Here is an 18,721-nt window from a genome sequence, read left to right as displayed (position 1 = left end):
TTTAGTACGTTTTTAAGGGTAAGAAATTTAGGGATACGGCCTTTAAATTATACTGTAGTCATAAATTATCCATATAGTAATAAACATTTTCAACTGAGAGGCTGCTTGGGCTTACATACTTTTCATACAGCTCACAATAATGCTATAGTCTCCTTTAAGAAAGCACTATGAAATGTACAATTTATAGATTTTAGAAATACTGAATACATATGCTCAGTGTCATGGCTATCTGCCCCTGTTTTTGTTAGTTTGATCAACATTTAAATGATTGTTTTTGTACAATCTATATCCATAATCGATGGCATAAATAGTTTAAGCTCAAAGTTTCTGTATAATCCTAGCTGAAGACTGTATTTGACTGTGAGCCGCAGGTATAAATACTTAATTCATGTCAGACATACAGATGGCGTTCTTGTAAGCCCATGAGACAGCATTTGCCATGTGGTGGCTCATAGCTCAGCTCTTTAAAACCTACTGACCCATTGCCTCACTGTACTGATGAGTCCAATTCACTCATGAATAATTTAATACAGCACAGTGATATCTTCAGTATGCAAATGAGCTTTCACCCCGCTGCTCTCAGATTGAAGTGTGTATGGTGTTTTCGTAAAAAAAAAGCCTTCTCCATGATAGAGTCTCAATTTTATTATGTCTCAGTCATTCAAACGGGACAGACTGTTTTTCATGAGTTCCACTCTCCTCACACTCGTCCAAGACACTTTTGTGTGTATTTGCATAATGATGTGATGGGGAGCCGCTCTTCTGGCCTCTGCTACTGACATCAGTTTTAGTGAAGCACAAATGATGAGAGGAGAAAAGTGAAGACATAAGAGGGATGGCTAGCGCTACAATTTGCACCCACATTAGTCAGACATTTGATACATTTTAAATCTGTTTTATTGCTGTTTCCATGGCTTTATCTTACACTCAAGCATTAGTTTTATTATGCACACCTACACAAGTGTCCTGCGGTCTAATACAGTAAGTTTGTTGTTTATTGAAATTTCATGCCAGAGATTTGTCTCAAGCATCATCAGGTGACACCTAAAAACACAAAAAGGCTCCTTGTCTTATCTTCCATATCATTGAGATAAGGCAAAATACAACATACCTGCAATATTCTACAGCCGGAATATTAGTGTCTATTCCCATCTAAACCTGTTTTTATTGGAAATGTTTTAGAAGTGTCTCCATTTGTTGTGGCCTATTCAGCAAAGTTGCTTTGGTAACTGCTGACACAGTACTCCTCCAGTGAATCAATAATTTAGACACTGTCGAAACTTTCAAATGCTCTCCGGTTCCTGCGCTTCCTGTAGACGTCGGTGCACAAACAAGCGAGTGTTTGCAGGTGGGATCAGACAGGTGAGAATGTCCAAAAGAAGATGGGTGGAATTCAAAATCTGCCAGACAATCAGCTGTTCTGCTCCAGTCAGCCGAAGACACAGAGCATCCTCTCCTGCTGCTGCTGCTGCCGGTATGTCTTTTAAAATGTTTCTAACAAGGAGAAACTTTCTTTACTTTTGAGAAGGTTTCTACAAGTTATTTATATTTTATGAATCAAGGTGACAAGACTGGGGCCTACTTTAATTTAAAGTTTCACATTAATCTTTATACAAAGGGGCATAGCTTAAATTGAGGACATACAATGTATTTTATTTTCTGTTTACTGGAGGTGAAATAAAATTTCTACTTATAGACATACATTTCATGCACTTTATTCTTTTTTCAAGCCACCGGTCCTAATTTTGTTCGTTTCTCGTGATGGGGTCGGAATAAAAGGGGAGTAACTTGAACAAGATACCCGTATTTCTCAACTACACTAATGATATAATATATTCCTGGCAATATGGAATTTTACTAAAAATGTAATTGCAAAACTTAATAAACAAAAATGACAAAAAAATTCAAAATAATATGATTGAAAAATGCTGAAAAATGTAAGGTGAGAACTGACACCTTCTTTATTATGAGAAAGAACTGCACTGAAATGAAAATATTTTGTGTTAAATAAGAAACCTCTCAACTGGGACAGCTCTTGCAACCTCTCCTCTTGTTACCATAGAAACTGAGCAGACGTTTTAAGCAGGATTCAGACTGAATATAATACAGGGGAAATTATGACATTATGAAAGCATCACATATGTTGATTGTATTATTGACGATTGTTGACAGAATTGCTGTACATTAAGACATTTAAGGTAGTCTACTATGGCCTATACAAATTCAGACTTTCTTGCAAACCTCTGAGATCAGAATATGAGAGGAGAATTTTTAGGCATTTAGTTGATCTCAGACGTGTAAGCAAAAAACGTTCAATTAACTAAGTGTATTTATATAAATATAATTTTAAGGTTCATTTACTTTCATTTCCTCCCACTTTTTGCATCTACTTCTGAGAGAGATATTGTCGACAACACTCCACTACATTTATCTCTAGTCTCTAGTAACTCTACAAATGGAGATTTTGCATACAAACATATGGTGGGCTTTTGAAATATGCTTTTTTATTATATTATATTTGGCATCATAATAACCTTCACTTTGACCACATTAAAATATTGCGTGCATGCTAATGCATCAATAATACTATTCCTTAATTATGTGATATATATATATAACACTCTGAATATGGCCATGCTGCATAATGAAGACGTTTACTCTTGATACTTTAAGTACATTTGGTTGCTAATACGTATGCATTTTTATTTAAGTAAAAATGTAAAAATAGGGCTTTTAACTGTAATTGAGTGCTTTGTATCCTTGTTACCTACTTGTACATTAGTGAAAGGTCTAATTACTTTCTCTAACACAGAACAAAACTGTGGTACTGGGTGGAGAACATTTACACATGGAATAATTACGACATTTCTGCCAGTACATGAAGGCATCACTAGTGGAATGCCAGGGGGCGTGGCTGTGAAGGCACCTACACGACGTCATCATAGTTGAGTCTCATGTTTACGTGGAAACATGGCGGCGGAGTACCAACAAGGAGACAGCACCTAGTAAACGCGACTGGAAAGCCGACGAGAATTATTAAACCGTTATTTTTTAGCGTTCTTTTTTTGGTATTTCGCATGAAGCACTTTCCCTCTTTTTTTAGCCACAGGGACCGCGGTTATGGAAGACGAGGAGAGGCAAAAGAAGCTGGAGGCCGGCAAAGCAAAGGTAGGATTCTCTTCTTTGGGGTGTTAGCATAACTCAATAACACTTCTATGCTTATTGTAAAGTAGTAACTTAATGTTGTTGACAATTTATTCTCTCACGGCTGGGTCTGTCAGCTGTGTTTTTGGCAGCCCACCCCCTCCTATCCCCCTCTCAGCTGTCAGTCCCACCATACATGCGCCCCCCTTCTGACAGCCGGGGTGCTAGCATAGCCTCTGCTAGCCACAGGCGCCTTTGTCATGCTGCTTGTGTAAAACGTTACTCCAATGTTTGACATGATTTTTTTCTGTGATGCAGGAATGTACACGCAATGCTAGTTTAATCACCCATAAGTCAAGCAGTAACATCGTTATCAAAGGCTGACAGGCTGACAGGCTGGTGTAACAGGATTTACAGGACATGTCCTCAACAATAGCAGCAGACACACGCCAAACTTGTGCTATATTGGCTTTATCAATCAACAGCATTAACATTAGGTAAGGACAACCCCCATCAATCCAGTAGCTCCTATTAAACAGTGTTGCATCACAGAAGGGAAATGCTGGACTATTGATGACTATGACCTCTTTATTATTCTTACTATAGAAATTATAAGAAGTTAAAAGGCAAAGAAATGTATGTCAGAGGTATGCTTACGCACTTCTTAAAGCTTTGATTGGTGAGGTATTGTATAATCTTGTAGCAGCTCTATTGACATTCATATAACCAAACATCCTGGGTATGAATTCTGCCAATAACACGTCTGCAGACAGAGCTTTAAAACATAGCATAAGATCAGTTGAAGCTGGTCAGACCGTCATGTGACATGCCAACCTCCACTTTTGGCATACCATAGATAATGTTCAGTACAACTACGACTCTCCCTTCAGGCGTGTGGCCAATTGGATCAAGCATATGTGGAACCGAAAGAGGAGTTATATGTAAAAGAAATGTTTGCAATCAATATCCAGTATCCAATTTAGTACATGAGATACAAAAATGCATGCAATTCATCCAGCTATAAGTCTTTTTAAATTACATATGTTTATTGAGAAGTCAAGCAGACTTAAAAAGGTGCAACATCCTAAACACTCTCCATCCCGACCTTGCAGATGTGTCTTTTGGTACCACCAGGTTTTATACTGGAGCTGCAGCTCTGGCTTCAGTGGGAAAGGCCAGGAGAAAGACAGTCTCTGTGGTTATGGCTCTGGTATTCTGGTTTAATAAAGGTCCCTTTGTCCTGTAGGAGGATATGACTGCTGTTTTTTGTTTTCTTTACACCGTTATATGTCACAATGTCCTCACAGGCAGGGGAGAAACTTAAGATATTTCACTGAATAACACACTGATAATGGTTAGCAGGACATTATGTATGACATGTTTTTATTAGCCTTCAAGATTCAGTCTGGCTCTTGTTAGCTTAAATTGCATCCAAGTTGGTTTATGTCAGAGTGAATCTGCAAGCCATAGGTTGGTTAAGATTATTGCATAACACATTTTTTGTCTAAATTTCCTTAAATCTAAAAAAAAAAATACTTAAAAGTGTTTGTTTTTTTTAGATATAAAACGTGATTTTCCAGTTTGAAAGCGGAAGCAAAGACAAGTGACTGTGCCTATCAAGCGTGTTACTTGACATTGGTATGTCACAGACTTTACGATGACAATGAGGGAAGGGGCGAATGTCAATCATCTATTGTATAGCCTGCTGTCCCAAGCACATGTCTAGTGAGTCATACCACACAATGAGCAAAGCGTAAATTGTGGGCTGGTGTTACTTTGTTATTGTTCCAAGCCATTCGCCGCAGATGTATTGTTGCGTTCACTTTCCTCTGTAGCACAGTGGACCATATTGACACATGCATTAATAGCATTACTGGTGCAAGACTTTGGCTCAGTTCTCCAGTTACATGGTGGGTAAGGCTTTGAGTTTCATGCTGAGAATCTGCACACAACACTGCAGTGACGAGCTCAAGATTTTGTGCGATGTCAGAGAAACTCGCAGACTCAGATATGGCACCTTTTTCAATCAAGTCTGTGACTTTGACAGTTTGTCCTTGTTACTTTCTTTCTACCAGTGTGTCACCTCTGTTAGGTCATCTAATCCCATGCTCAGCAGATGATTCAATGAGGCATCCGTAAAGTCACCTTAGCGCTACTCACAGGAAGACATAAAGCAAATAAAGGCTGAAATGTTTGCTTCTTTCTGATGTACAGGGCGTGTCTCCATTGATTGAAGGAAATTCACTCTTCATGTTGATTTATCTTTTGTGCCAATATAATATATCTGTCTGCTCCGCCCGTCCATTAGTCCATCATCTCACAGTGTGTTGAACAGTATTGATTTTTTAATGAAACTTTGGGGAATGACACGTGCCAGCCTCTTTGCTATTCCACCATATCAGAGTTAAATCTGATTGGCTCAGGGCGAGGGCACTGCAGTGGTTTTCAATTTCTCCCAAAGGATGCACACATCTTCCGCGGACGATGGCGAGCTCGTCTGTTTCTGTGCGTATTTCATGTGCCCACTGGTCACTGATCAAAAGTGTTTATTTTGCCCATGTAAAGCTTGGTGTCGTCTGCAAAACGAGGCATCAGGGCAGTCAATATCTGATGAATAATGTTACAGAGACTGTATTCTTTAGCTCAGTTTCTTTTAACGCGAACAAGTTGCCTTAATATCATTATCTACACACCAAATTGCCAAATATAATAGCTTTAAAAAAAACACTGTCCAAATTGAAGAAACCTTTTGACATTTGTGGAGCTCTTTTGTCTTAAGGTCAATGTCAGGCGGCACTTGAAGTTTAAGGACAGCGAAAGGTACAAGTTGATCTACTTTAGCTTAGGTCTGATGCTTAATCCCTCAGCAGACTAATCATGGATGTGTCCTGTACAGCGCTACGTGATGCATAGACGCTGACCACAGTGACTTGTTCATCCTATTTATTGGTTTAATTGCCAGAGACAAGAGCCTTTATCCTTCCTCTATATTTTCAAATAAATAATAATAAATACTTTTGAATCTATTTTTATGTTCTGCCGTTCTGCTCAAGAAGGGATTGCCAGGTGATTAGTTGAATGAACAGCTGCCCAGTCTTAATTACATATGACCTGGTTGATGGTTGAACCTCACTGTCTGTGCAGCATCATGAGTGGAAGGAACCGTTATAACCTCTTATAAATAACTTGTTTTCTCTTAAAGCGACGGCATCACAGGCAGCATCTCGCAGGAAGGTGCTAGAAGCAGGAAAGTATGGATGTAATCGGAAGCGGCTGTGGCACACCACAACTGATGGTTAGATACCAAAGGATGCAAGAGAGAAAAAGGATTGTAGATAGGAACTAGTATCTGTATTCCTAAAAATAGCTAATTAATCCCGGCTTTAGTGCCAGTAGCTTGTTTGAGTACTTTTGCAGATTTTGTTGTCTCTCATTTCGTCATGTTTGGTAACGATTTTTATGCCAATTTTGTTTGCAACAAATAACAATTTTGAAAGTGTTAAAATCATGATTATTGTCTTGATGAAATGTGTTTTGAACAAGCGACAGAACACAACCATGAGATGCTGCTTGTGTTGTAAAGGACACCCAACAATGCTCCTTACACAGGCTAGATTCAAACCCAGGATGTTGCAATCTCATGCCATGCACTAAAGCCTCTTCTTCCCCATCTGTGGCATATTTCTTCGGTCTTTTTGTTCTGTTTTTTTCATTCTTCAAAGAGATGTCTCTCTTGGTTTCTGCCCACTGTTTTCTTCTGAGATAAGGAGGGAGACAGCCATCATAAGCAGGATGCTGCTGCATAGAAGAGGATGCTTGTATTTGAAACAAAGGCGTCTTGTGTCTTGGAAAATCTGTTTTGCTTGAGAGAGAAGCAAGGCTCTGCAGATTAAATGTAAGCACATGTAATTGTTAAAGGGCTGTATGCACCCTCTGACAATCAGAATAAAACACTTAAAAGACTATTCTTGCCATTTAAAGTAGTCCTACCAGCAGTGTGACGAGACTTCAGGGCAGGAGCAGCATGAACATACTGTGTAACTGCTAGCCAAAGTTGCATGACGCAGGTGGGGCTGCAGACCTAGCTTTAGTTGCTGTTGCTGTGTTTCCAGGGCTATTTGCTATTGTTACTTGCTAACTGGAATGTGTGTGTGAAGCACAAGGTTTCTGCCTTTCAGTAGCCGCTTGCTGTTGACTAACACATTGTAGCTAGCAGCCTCATCGACACATGACATTGGAGGCAGCGAGCTTCCCCCTCTGAGATCCACTGCACTGCTGTGCTTCGGTGCTGCTTCCTTATTTTTAGCAGTGTGTCTCATAGACCGTAAACCAAGCACAAAAAACACTCTGTTGCTTATTTTATGACAAATAATACTTTAAAGCATGCACTAAACTGCTGTTAGCTCCTAACAGAGTCAAGCATTCAGCATGCTGTTTCCTAAAGGCGCCACAATTATGATCCTCTGAGTGGATCTTTGACTGCTCATGCGTCATCACTTCATAAAGGCTACTGCTGTTAAACTTTGATTGGTTTGTTTTCCTCCTCACTTATCAACCTTGATCACACAAAAAGTGTCACAGTTTTTTTTAAATTTCTATTAAAATTATTTTAATTACTTTTGCTCCTCTGTGTGCAAACATTATCACAACATCACGATGCTGGTGAGCAGCTGATGTACTATGTGGACTAAATGGATTAATTATTCTTTACTATAAAATGTATTTATAATTTTCTGGTAAATCTGTTAGTTATCTGTACGTAAAAAAAAAAACTTTTGATGAAAAAATCGTATACAATTTCCACAGAAAAATTCTGCCTATGGATTCCAGCTGTATGGACAATGCGTATAATGCCCAGGCTTATTAAAGGGACAGGCACATCAGTACAAATATAATAGCAAAGTCTCATATTTAAGGCAAATATAAATTGTATAACACTACAGTGTCGTACAATGTTGTCAAACTGAAACTTATCCAGCTGAAACATAGATGTTATTGAGTTTCCCAAAAGGTACATTAATAAAGGGCATATAAATATTAAAATAATTAAAACACATATTTAAAAAATCCTTTTTTTTTCTCCTCCACTCAATCAGATTGTAACTAAAATTTAGTGGATCGCTCAGCTGAAAAAAAACTGTTTACTGGATGTTGTTGTTGCTGTTGATGGTGTTAGTCAGCTACTACTGGACATGGATATAAAAATAAAAAAAAAGCCTGTGTTAAAAATCGCCTGTGTAAATGTTTTCAGACAGCAGATGGTGATACACCTACGTAGTCTCTGCTTCCCCAGATGGTGATGCTGATACGCAGACTCCAGAACTCCATATGCTCTGCCAATGCTCTGCTCTGCCCAGCCAAATAGGGCAGCCTGCTATGATAAGCGGCTAAACCACAGGCCGGGGTTCCAGAGATTTTCCTAAACATAGGGAGATTTCTAATGACAGGTCGCCCGCATGTTGCACAGTAACACTGCTTATTTGTTAATTATGAGTGAAGCAGAATGAAACGATAGCCCTGTTGTCGTCTAATAGTCACCAGATTCTCCGTCCTGTAAGACAGACGTATCTTCTGTGTGCTCTGGTATTTCATGGATAAAGCTCTCGGATAGATGTTTATATTTGGACGAGGGGTGGGGCATGTGAGGAGGTGTGGAGGCACTGATCAAAAGCCCTTTGAGCCGTTAAGCAGAATGTTGTAGGTGGGGGACGTGACCACGACGCCCACGCTCAGCTCTGTCGTGTCGGCCTCCAACCTATTGTACAGCATCACCAAACTTTTATGATGACATTGCTGATGCAGGAATTGGGGTCATTTCTTCTAGCAAAAAAGCCAAATATTTTCTGGTTGCAGGATTTGATGTGTTTCTTTGTGATATATGATGTATGAGCTTTGTGACTGTTGTTAAGCAATTGCACTAGACCAACCTTGGGCTGTGGGACATGTTCACTATTTTGTGACGTCTGATAGACAAAACAGTTATGAGATACAAAGAAAATAATTTGTGCGTTAATTGATAATGAGAATAAACCCTTAGCGTCCATAGAGCAAACTTGCACACAAAGGGCCCCTCTGGCTTTTTCTTGTAAACACACAAAAGCTTCTGTTTAGTTTTACTTGAAGCCTTACAAATATTTTAGGTCTGTACCTTAGAAAATTTAAACCTATATTGATTACATTCATGTAAACTTGCTAGCCGTCTTTTTCCTTTTCTCTGCATATTACACCCAACGGTATATCAAGGGAAGAGTTGTAAACCGGTAGGACGAATATGTATCATGTCCCGAGTGTCCTGTATATCTTGGACACTATCGTAATTAGAGGAGCAGTGAGGTAGAGGTAGGTTGGATCAGGTGTTGGGGGGGCTGCTTCAACGTGCATTGAAGGTGAACTGGGATCTTCAACCCTCTCTCTGCGGTATTCAACTCACACCTCTGGAAGAATTTCTCGTGTATCTGGAGGAATTTGGGGACATGGAATCCGAGTGGGCCATGTTTAAAATCCTCCATTGTGGAAGCCGCTGCTCGGAGTGGCCACAAGACCCGTGGATGGACCCTGGCAAACTGTAAGACGACTCAAGAGGGGAAGGCAGGACTTGGCTCATGGAAGAGAACTGCTGACCCGGACTGGGGATATCATTGAGCAGTGGAAAGAACACTTTGAGGAACTCCTGAACTTAACCAACACGTTCTCTGATGAGAAGGCAGAGTGTGAAGGTCCAGAAAAGCCTTACAGGTATCCTTGGTACAGGGCATTGAGGTACTCAAGAAGCTCCTCAGTAGCAGGGGCCCAGTAGTGGATAAGTTTGCCCTAAGATTCTGAAGGCTCTGGACATTGTTGGGCTGTCGTGGCTTACACGCTTCTTCATTTTCATGGGGAGGTCTGGGACAGTACCTTGGAAATTGGCAGACCAAGGTGGTCCCAGTTTTCAAAAAGGGGGACCAGAGACTGTGTCTTAATTATCAGGGTATAACACAACTCAGCCTCCATGGAAAGATCTAGTCTAGGGTGCTGGAAAGGAAGCTTTTCGGCTAATCACCGAAACTCAGACACAGGTGGAACAATGCTGATACCTTCCTTGCCACGGAACAGTGGACCGGCTCTTTACTCTGGCAAGGTTGCTGCTGGGGTCATAGGGGTTTGCTTATCCAGTCTACATGGGTTTTGTTGACTTGGACAAGTCCTACAATCATGGGAGGTACTGCGGGACTATGGGGTACCAGGCCGTTGCTACGAGCCTTCTGGTCCGCATCCTCAGTACAAAGTCACACACGTTACCAGTGGTTGTTGGCCTCTGCCAGGGTTGTCCCTTGTTACTGATTTAGTTAATGGACAGGATATCAAAATGCAGCCTGTTTGTGAACAGAATTGCATCTCTGCTTAAGGCAGATGTTGTGGTTCTGTTGGCTTCACCAAACCGTGACCTCCAGCAGGCACTGGGGCGGTGTGTAGCACAGTGTGAAGTGGCCCAAGAGAGTCAGTACCCTAACCCTACTTCTCCCTTCAAGAAGCACAAAACAGAAATCACCAATTTCCTTGTCAAATGTGCACGTGTGCAAGCATCTAGGGTTATGATTTGAGTCTGGCTTTTTTCAGGACAGGTGATCAGGCATTAGCACGGTATCCTTGGTAACAGTTTGTCTACATCTATGGCAATCCATGCAACACCTGCGGTGCGACACCTGTAGCCCATGCTTCTTGTCTGCCCTGCTCAGCTGACTCTGCAGGCTTTTTTCTGTCAGCAGTTGCTCATACATAATGCATGGTAGAAGTGGTGCTGACTGTCAAGGCTGAGTAGTCTCATCATTTAATGTGAAATACTCCTACGGCTTTTGTTTAAGGGTTAAATTTAGTTTGCATGCGTGAGAGAAGCAGAGGGAGGATTACAGTTAGTGAGTAATTAAGAATGAGTACTCGGAAATCAAAGTGTTTGTACTACGTGTGTGATGTCACCTCCGAATTATGCGTTTCAATTGGTTGTTTGTTTTGCAAGTTTGACAAAATAAAAGAGGCCTTTGTCATAAAAAATATAACGGGAAAGGAAAGTTATTAACCGTGGCAAACAAAATACCCTCGATTGTGATACAGACTATATGATGAAATGGATTAGTTGGTTAATCGGTCCATTGGTATAAAATCAACTGCTAATAGTTGTGATAATTAGCTAACCATTTAAGTGCTATTTTAAGCTCAAGGACTAAAGATTCACCTCTTCTTGATACTCGAAAGTGAGAATATTCTGCGTTTGTCTGTTTTGGTTTGTGGTTTGTTTCTGAAGCAAAAGAGGCCACTTGAAGTAGAGCTTCAAAATAAAAGCCCCGAGTTTTTGTTGCCCTTAAATGTTTAATTTCTTAAGGCGATTTTTTTGTGTAATATCATACTACACACTTTTTGTACAATTTATAATTATTGAAAGCAAAAGTAATCAATAATTAAAATGATTATAAGTTGCAGGCTTATTTTCTGTTTTCAAGGATTTATTAGAAAGACTCCAATTTATTTAATATGTGATTTAAGGGACGTTTGTTTTTTTTGTACCCAGTTGATCCTATCAAGAATCCATGAACATCACCAATTAAAAACATTACAAACCGACGACAACAGTTTCAGTGCTGAATAAAGCAGAGAAAAGGAAACAAAGCTGTTATTGGCTGTTAGTCAGATCATTGACATAGTTTGACAACGTAATCCCTTTAGTCAGGATTAGCACCTCGCACAGCAAGAGGCGTTTTCCCGGGTCATAGGGAGGGAGGACTCACTCGGAGCCGGGAAGAAGCCTCTTTTGGGGCACAAGATGTTTCGTTTGAGTTTTGCCAATCTATGTCAACTCAACGTAGGTTTATGTGTTTCTTTGTTGGAATTATAGCGTCTGTGCTAGGTGAAGTAATGAGGTTGTAAAGTAGAATAAATCCGCTGGTGCTTGCGCTTAAATCTAAGAATTAGGGTCACATAAACAAAGATCTGAATGGAGGCTTCGGCTGGAAACGTAGGCTAGAACAACTTTTGAATACAGTTGTTAAATTGTTGATTGTTTTTTTTTTTTACTTCCAGGGATGCTGAATGAGTCATTCTTTATCTTTAACACTGTCTTGTTTTCCTTCTTTCCTCTCCAGCTGGCTGAGTATCGGCAGAGAAAGGCTCATGCGGACTCCCAAAAGAAACAGAAGAAGAAGAAGAAAAGAAAGCCAGCAGAGGACTTGGAGGGAGACTCGCAGGACAGGGTGGAGGTCGAGCCCGATCAGTCTGAGGGAGGTGAGGAGGTCTCAGGCAGAGGACATGATGGAGCACAAGAAGGGAATAAGGACCCGCCCACGACGGAGTTTACTTTCGCCCGGACGCTGCGGAGCGGGGAGACTGTCAAGCATGACCAGACCTACACCATAGAGGTAGACACTTACTTACTATCAGTAGTGAATTTTACTGTAAGTTACTTTAAGTATTTCCTCTTGATCACGATTGATTAAAATACTCATGATTTTGTAAGGAAATCGTGATTTGTTTTAACACCTTGACCAACAAGTAGGAGTTTATTTTGTGTGTTCAGTGAATGTTAGAGCAGATAAAGGTTTATTTTATTATGTATTTTAAAATAGAACATGTACAATATTCAACATAAATGTTACCATTCGATATATTGTACCAAAGTTACCTTAGAGCTAATTTTCATCCGCAGTCCATCGGCAGGTCACAGTCAAAACATCACAAAGTTATAAAGACCCACAATACAGAATGACACAGAGCAGTACGATACAAACACACACACACACACACACACACACACACGCACACACTCTTTCTCACACCTACACACACACACGCAGGCAACAAAATATGTTGGCAAGTTAAAAGCATGAATGTTTTTTTTTTTCAGCGCAACATTCAACTAAAAAGAGAAAAATATAGGTGTCAATCCAAAGGAGTTTTGGATGTTGCACTGTTTAAGTAGTCAGTTATAATGTTTTAATTTAAAATGTTATAGTGCATACAAGTTTGTTGCCACGGAGAAAAAAAAAGAGTAAAGTTACTTAATTACTCAGATTGTCTGAGAAAAATTCATAAATTACCCCTGAAAGGTTTTAAAGACTTTTAGTACCAATAGATGTTACACAGGAAGTGGTTCCATTTAAATGAATGAATTATTAAATTATATCATCACTTACTTTTGACTTCTTAAAATATGTTTATTCACAGGAATATTTTTTGGGGTTAGCAAATAATATGGTTCACATTTTATTTGCCATGTATCAGCTTTAAGTGATTCATCAGTCACTCAGGTTTGCACTTTATAAACAATGTTTATTCATGAACCTGTCAGTAAGAGTGGCCATTAGGTGATTTTAAACATGTTTGATGCGGCTATTCTTAGCAGTGTTTCTTCTGCCTCTAATGCTGCAGTCTGGTTTTATTAATGGACTGTCTGTCTGCTTCTCCAACACCCAGAAAGTCTCTTAACTTCAGGTGCCACAAGTTCTTTTTAAGGGTTTTAGTCATTTATTATTAACCTCTGACAAAGACTCTGTTGTCTCCTGCAGCTTAATGAGCAGTTGTAGCTGTCATGACCACGTATCGCGTATCGTATCTTTTGTATCGTGAGTTACCCTGTATATGCCTACTGTATATTATGAGTAATTACTTTGGTTTAAATGTAGCCATTCTTTCAAAGAGAGCCTATTTTTTCCCTATAACTGAATATGAAATGTATTCAGTTTAAATGTATTCAAATGAAATGCTGAATTAGAGTGATTACACTTGGAACCTTTTGATAAAATCCTAGTCAAATATGGATTCTCACATGTAAACAAAAATGCACATTAAGAAAAATCAAATTCCTGATTTTTGGTAAAAAGTAATTTTGGTTACCTGGACCTTTTCTTCTTACAGAAAGGAAGTTGTTCTTTGACTTTGTGTCCCCACAGTGAAGTTCTGACTTTAAACACGTCTTTGAGATTTAGTTGGAGCATCCATCTGCTGTGGTTTGCTTTAGTGTTATTGTATCTTAAGACATTTTGCGTGACTTTATGGCACAAAGCTGGAAAGAAGAACAGGAAAACTTAAATAAAAGATAAGAAGAACTTTAATGTTCTTCCTTTTGTTAAACATCTTTGATCAAGTACTGTGCTGCGCTTCAAGAGTCCAGCGGGGATCATTTGGTTGTGTAAGCTGTTGCAGTGCTGCGTTCAGGGTCATTTAGCAGAGGAAACACTCTGTCCTTTTGTTGGGGGTACATTTAGAAATAATTACAGATTCCTGCAGGTTGTGCTGGAGACAGTTCAGTTCTTCCTTTTACATTATGCATGTGTCTTCATCGCCGATGCTATTTGAAAGAAACAACTGAGGAATGATCAAATTCAATGATGATGCTTTTTTCATCATGAAAAGATAACTGGTGTTTCATCTGGAGGCTTTACAAACACGCATCACATCACTTCACATCTGCAATGACTTCCTACAATTGGAGATAAATTGAAAAGTTGGAGCCCGTCTCAATAATCATTCTGATAAATAAATCATCAATTTGCATTGTTTATCAGAGACACCTGATTTTTCCTCGTCGTCCAAGCCCTCTCGCTCTCTTTTAATCGACTCTACACAACCACTTTCCTTTTTTTTTCTCCCTCTGAATCCACCGTTCATTCGATGCCCACAAAACCACCGGTTGCCGTGGAAACAGACAATTGCCTTTTTAAACAGGTTGAGGTGCGTGAGTCTTTGACCAATTCCTGTAGCCTTGCACCACATTTTAGCAGATTTAAAGGGTTGATCGACTGTATGAATGCTGCTCGGTGCGTTTTGGTTTTTTTTGCCTCGGGATCGACGCACATCCTGTCTGTTACAAAAGGCTGTGGGACACGCTGTATCCTCCTGCTGCAGAGACAGGAGCAGTTATGTATCACTAACAAATGAAAGTCGTGACTGTTCAGAGACTGAGGCGAACCGCACGGTGTGTGCGATTTATCCGTGTAGAGAAATTAAATAGCAGTTTGTTTGTCACAATAATTTTGGTTCTCATCACAGACTGACTGATCATGCTGCTTGTTTCTCTTCAGAGATCTTGTATTGACGCAGCTCTTTGTGAGAGGGAAGGGGCTGCATTGGAAACAAAACAGCATCAATGTTTTCCTTTCTCAAATCTTACACAGGCATTCAAAGAGGATTGTAATTACAAATACCAAAGTGATGACTCAGAGATGCATGCTAAACAACAGCGGACGCAAAGTCAATTTTTTATCAGGCTCTTCGTGATAAAATAATATTTAAAATGTTGGCCGATACTGTACTTTGTGTACTGTGCTGTTATCTTAAACAAACACAAAACGGACAATCCAGACAACAGAAGAAAGACAGGGTCATCATGGATGAGGTGAAATGCTTAAAGGTATAATAAGTAGGACTTTTACAAATATAATATAAATCGTCACTTACGGGCCTCTATACATGTGTGTTGGTGAGTGTGTGTGCAGACTAGGGATGCACGATATCATCGGCACATTATCGGTATCGGCCGATATTGGCTTAAAAATGAACTATCGGACATCAGCCAACACGCTGATATCCGCCGATATAATTAACCGATAAAATAATGGGCTGCTGCATACTTGATTAAATGCCCGGCCTCGGCACAATGTCCCCGGCGCGAAGAAGACCTGCGCGGCGCAGCGTGATGACGTCACGTGTGTCTACCTGCAGCATGAGAGACTTAGAAGCCAAAATGTCCGTGGTGTGGAAGTTTTTCAAAGTGTCCGAAATAGATCGCAAAACTGCTATTTGCAATGACTGCTCAGCTTCGGTGATGCGAGGAGGAGCCAAGGCAAAGTCTTTCAACATTACAAACTTGATTAACCATCTCAAGACCCGTCACCCCGACCGTTGTAACAAATGTGATAAGAGTATCACCATTATACTGTACGCTAATTCCAGTACAGAAGAGAGTTGATGATCTCTGCAATTAGGTGTGCGGGAAAAAAATATCTGTATCGATAATCGGCTAAATGAGTTGTAAAATATCTGCATATCGGATATCGGCAAAAAATCCAATATCGTGCATCCCTAGTGCAGACTCTTGTGAGACTAGAGATGTTTCGGTCCTGAACGATTCGTTCAAAAAAAAAAAAAAAAGAATCTTTTAAGTGAATGATCCGTTCACGTCCATGCATTAAATTTGTTCCTTGCGTTCACTCTGCTCCGCTCGCGGCACCCCAATCCCAACCCTTCTTCCTTTTAGAAAACCAGACTGATTGATGTTAGCACGTGCCGATTGCCTTTTGGAGGAGGGCTGTATGTATCAGATCAAATGTATCAAATGAAAAATCATTGGTTAGGAGAACTACGGAACGCATCGCTTGACCGAATGTCTCTCTCTCTCTCTGTCGATCACTGAACGAGAATGTCAATTCACAGACGTGTAAACCACTGACAGATGAACACAAACTGAACTGTGTTTATTTATTGTTGAGCCAAGTAACTTTTATATCGTGATGATTGTACGAGAAGGCCAGTGAATGCAACGGGAGCCGCCATCGTTCATGAATAAGTGAGAGTGAGGAAGGAGTGAGTGAGTTACGGGTAAACTGGAAATGTCACTGAACGACCTCGTATACGACTGTAATGAACAAATCTTGCAGCTGAACAAGATTTGAAGATCCGGGTCACTGAAGTGAACGATAGCTGCCATGTGAGACCCTTCCCTCTGCATCTATTCTTTTGCTTTGCACGGGACGTTTTCAGGAGGGGCGCTGTTGTCGTTACCTGAGCCAATCACAGCGTATAGGTGTGTGGGAGTGGTTCAAATTAGCAACTGGGCCACATTCAGACTGGGGAACACGGCGAAAGAGCGATGCAGAGTTGGCCTTCTTTCTGTCGGACAGGTAGGTGCCTCAAACCGGGTAGGACAAGCTAGCTTGGCGGGGTGGGCGTGTTCTCGCACGAGAGAGTGTGAGCTTCTGGTGACAAAGAGCCCAAGAGGAGGGGCCTAGTTTGAGTGTGTTGTTGACAAAATGCAAGGAAAAGTCTACTAAAACCTACTTATTATACCTTTAAGATCATATGACATTATACCTTTTCTTAGAGTCCAAGAATGTCCTTTTAAAATCTTGGTGTTCATGAGAGTATAAAGCAGGTTTTCCCCCAACAAAATACCCGAGTAATACAGATATCATTCCAGTTCAAATAAGATTTCCAGCCCCCATACATTTTTAACCTGAAAATAGACTTCTGCATGGCCGTCATTACTCTGTAGGAGTGAAAAAAAGGCTGTGTGGCAGAAGTTTAAATGCTGAGTGGGACAGGACAGAAGGCAGGCATTGTTACAAACAGTTATGATTGGATGGTTTATAAAAAATAAAAGACTTCTGAAACTGCAGTGAATGCTGTTTGTAATGTTGGGACCCCTTTTCATTTCAAAATAAAAGTCCCCTTATTTTATGCTTTATATTTTTCTCTATTGCAGCCCGAGAGTGAAGTGTCCACTACTGCTGAAGATTTATCCTCCGAGGTGAGACGACAACTTTAAGGCCTCTCTGAGTGTCGCTGCTGGTTTGGTTCTGTTATATAACGTGTTTATGGTCACTGTCTGTGGCTTACTTCCTGTTTTAGAGAATCACATTTGACCGTTCAGTGGCTGCCATGTTTATGTGGACTTCTTTCTTGTTTATCATCATCATTGTGAAGCTTGTTAACCAGGTTTTTTCTGCATGCTCTTGTTGTTTTAATTTGAAATGGTAATGGAGGCTGCAGAGAGGAGCAGAAGGACGCAGATCACTGTAGTCAGCTACTTCACATCTGCTGAGTCAGACTTCTAGGCGTGTTATAACAACATCCCATACTGTTGATATTGTCGTTGGTGGATTAATGACTAAAAGGCCACACACCACACATTTTTTGGTTTTTGGTCTTTGCTTGTTCTCGCACAATCCACACAGGCTTTTCCCTCATGATTCCCGCATCGTAACGTTTCACTGACAGCATTGTCAATTAACAGGTAAATGGGTGCCATGATGAGATGATGACAGAGAGCCTAATGATGTCTTCTAAGGATTTTATCTGGGTACAGTAATCCGATCAAGCAGCTCTTTTGGCTCTGCTTTTGGCTCTCTGCTAGTAAATCACTACTGGCTGCTGGATTTAACTCTCTATTCGCTCACACTTAAATCCTCTGCAAAGTTTCCTGTAACACACTAACCACGCCTTTTTGATGCTGTGCTTTCATGACTGTAGTCTTACATACATGTTGGGTATTTGAGAGCTTTAATTATATATTTTTTTAAAGCAAAATCGGCTGAGGAGTTTAGGGTCGATCAGGGCTTTTTGACATTTCCGAGGTGTCAGTTATCTCTGAAAGCTGATGGAGAATCAAGCGAGGAGGGTGGAGGAGAGAGGGCATAAAGACCTGCTCTCTTTAGATTGACTGAGATGATATTTTTAACAGGAGGTGCTGAGCAGTACAGCAGGGACAGATAAGAGGCAAAAGCAAAAAGTGGTTGAAGTGACATGGCAACTTCAGTAGAAGTTACTGTGAGATGTCAAGAAAGAGTCAGTGCCACAATAACTAAAAATGTTTCAGAATTAGACAAATTACATG

At 40.3% G+C, this 18,721-nt stretch overlaps 1 protein-coding gene across 5 annotated transcripts in view; it reads left to right on the top strand.

Annotated features, from left to right (window-relative positions):
• Positions 1-2,962: 2,962 nt before the first annotated feature.
• akap9 (A kinase (PRKA) anchor protein 9) overlaps positions 2,963-18,721 on the top strand; it is a 71,453-nt gene continuing 55,694 nt past the window's right edge. For 4 of the 5 annotated variants that reach the window (XM_069681103.1, XM_069681105.1, XM_069681102.1 and 1 more), the window contains exons 1-4: positions 2,963-3,168; positions 12,258-12,530; positions 17,591-17,635; positions 18,122-18,187. In XM_069681103.1, the coding sequence (XP_069537204.1) occupies positions 3,121-3,168; positions 12,258-12,530; positions 17,591-17,635; positions 18,122-18,187 (432 nt within the window). In that variant the 5' untranslated portion in view covers positions 2,963-3,120. The remainder of the gene's footprint in view (positions 3,169-12,257; positions 12,531-17,590; positions 17,636-18,121; positions 18,188-18,721) is intronic. The other variant, XM_069681104.1, reaches the window with a different exon arrangement.

Source organism: Semicossyphus pulcher, unplaced genomic scaffold, assembly GCF_022749685.1.
Source record: "Semicossyphus pulcher isolate SPU_LCO1_2020_fin unplaced genomic scaffold, fSemPul1.0.p SCAF_5, whole genome shotgun sequence".
Taxonomy (NCBI): domain Eukaryota; kingdom Metazoa; phylum Chordata; class Actinopteri; order Labriformes; family Labridae; genus Semicossyphus; species Semicossyphus pulcher.
Note: the sequence above shows the minus strand (reverse complement) of the source record. Positions and strands in the feature narration are given on the sequence as shown.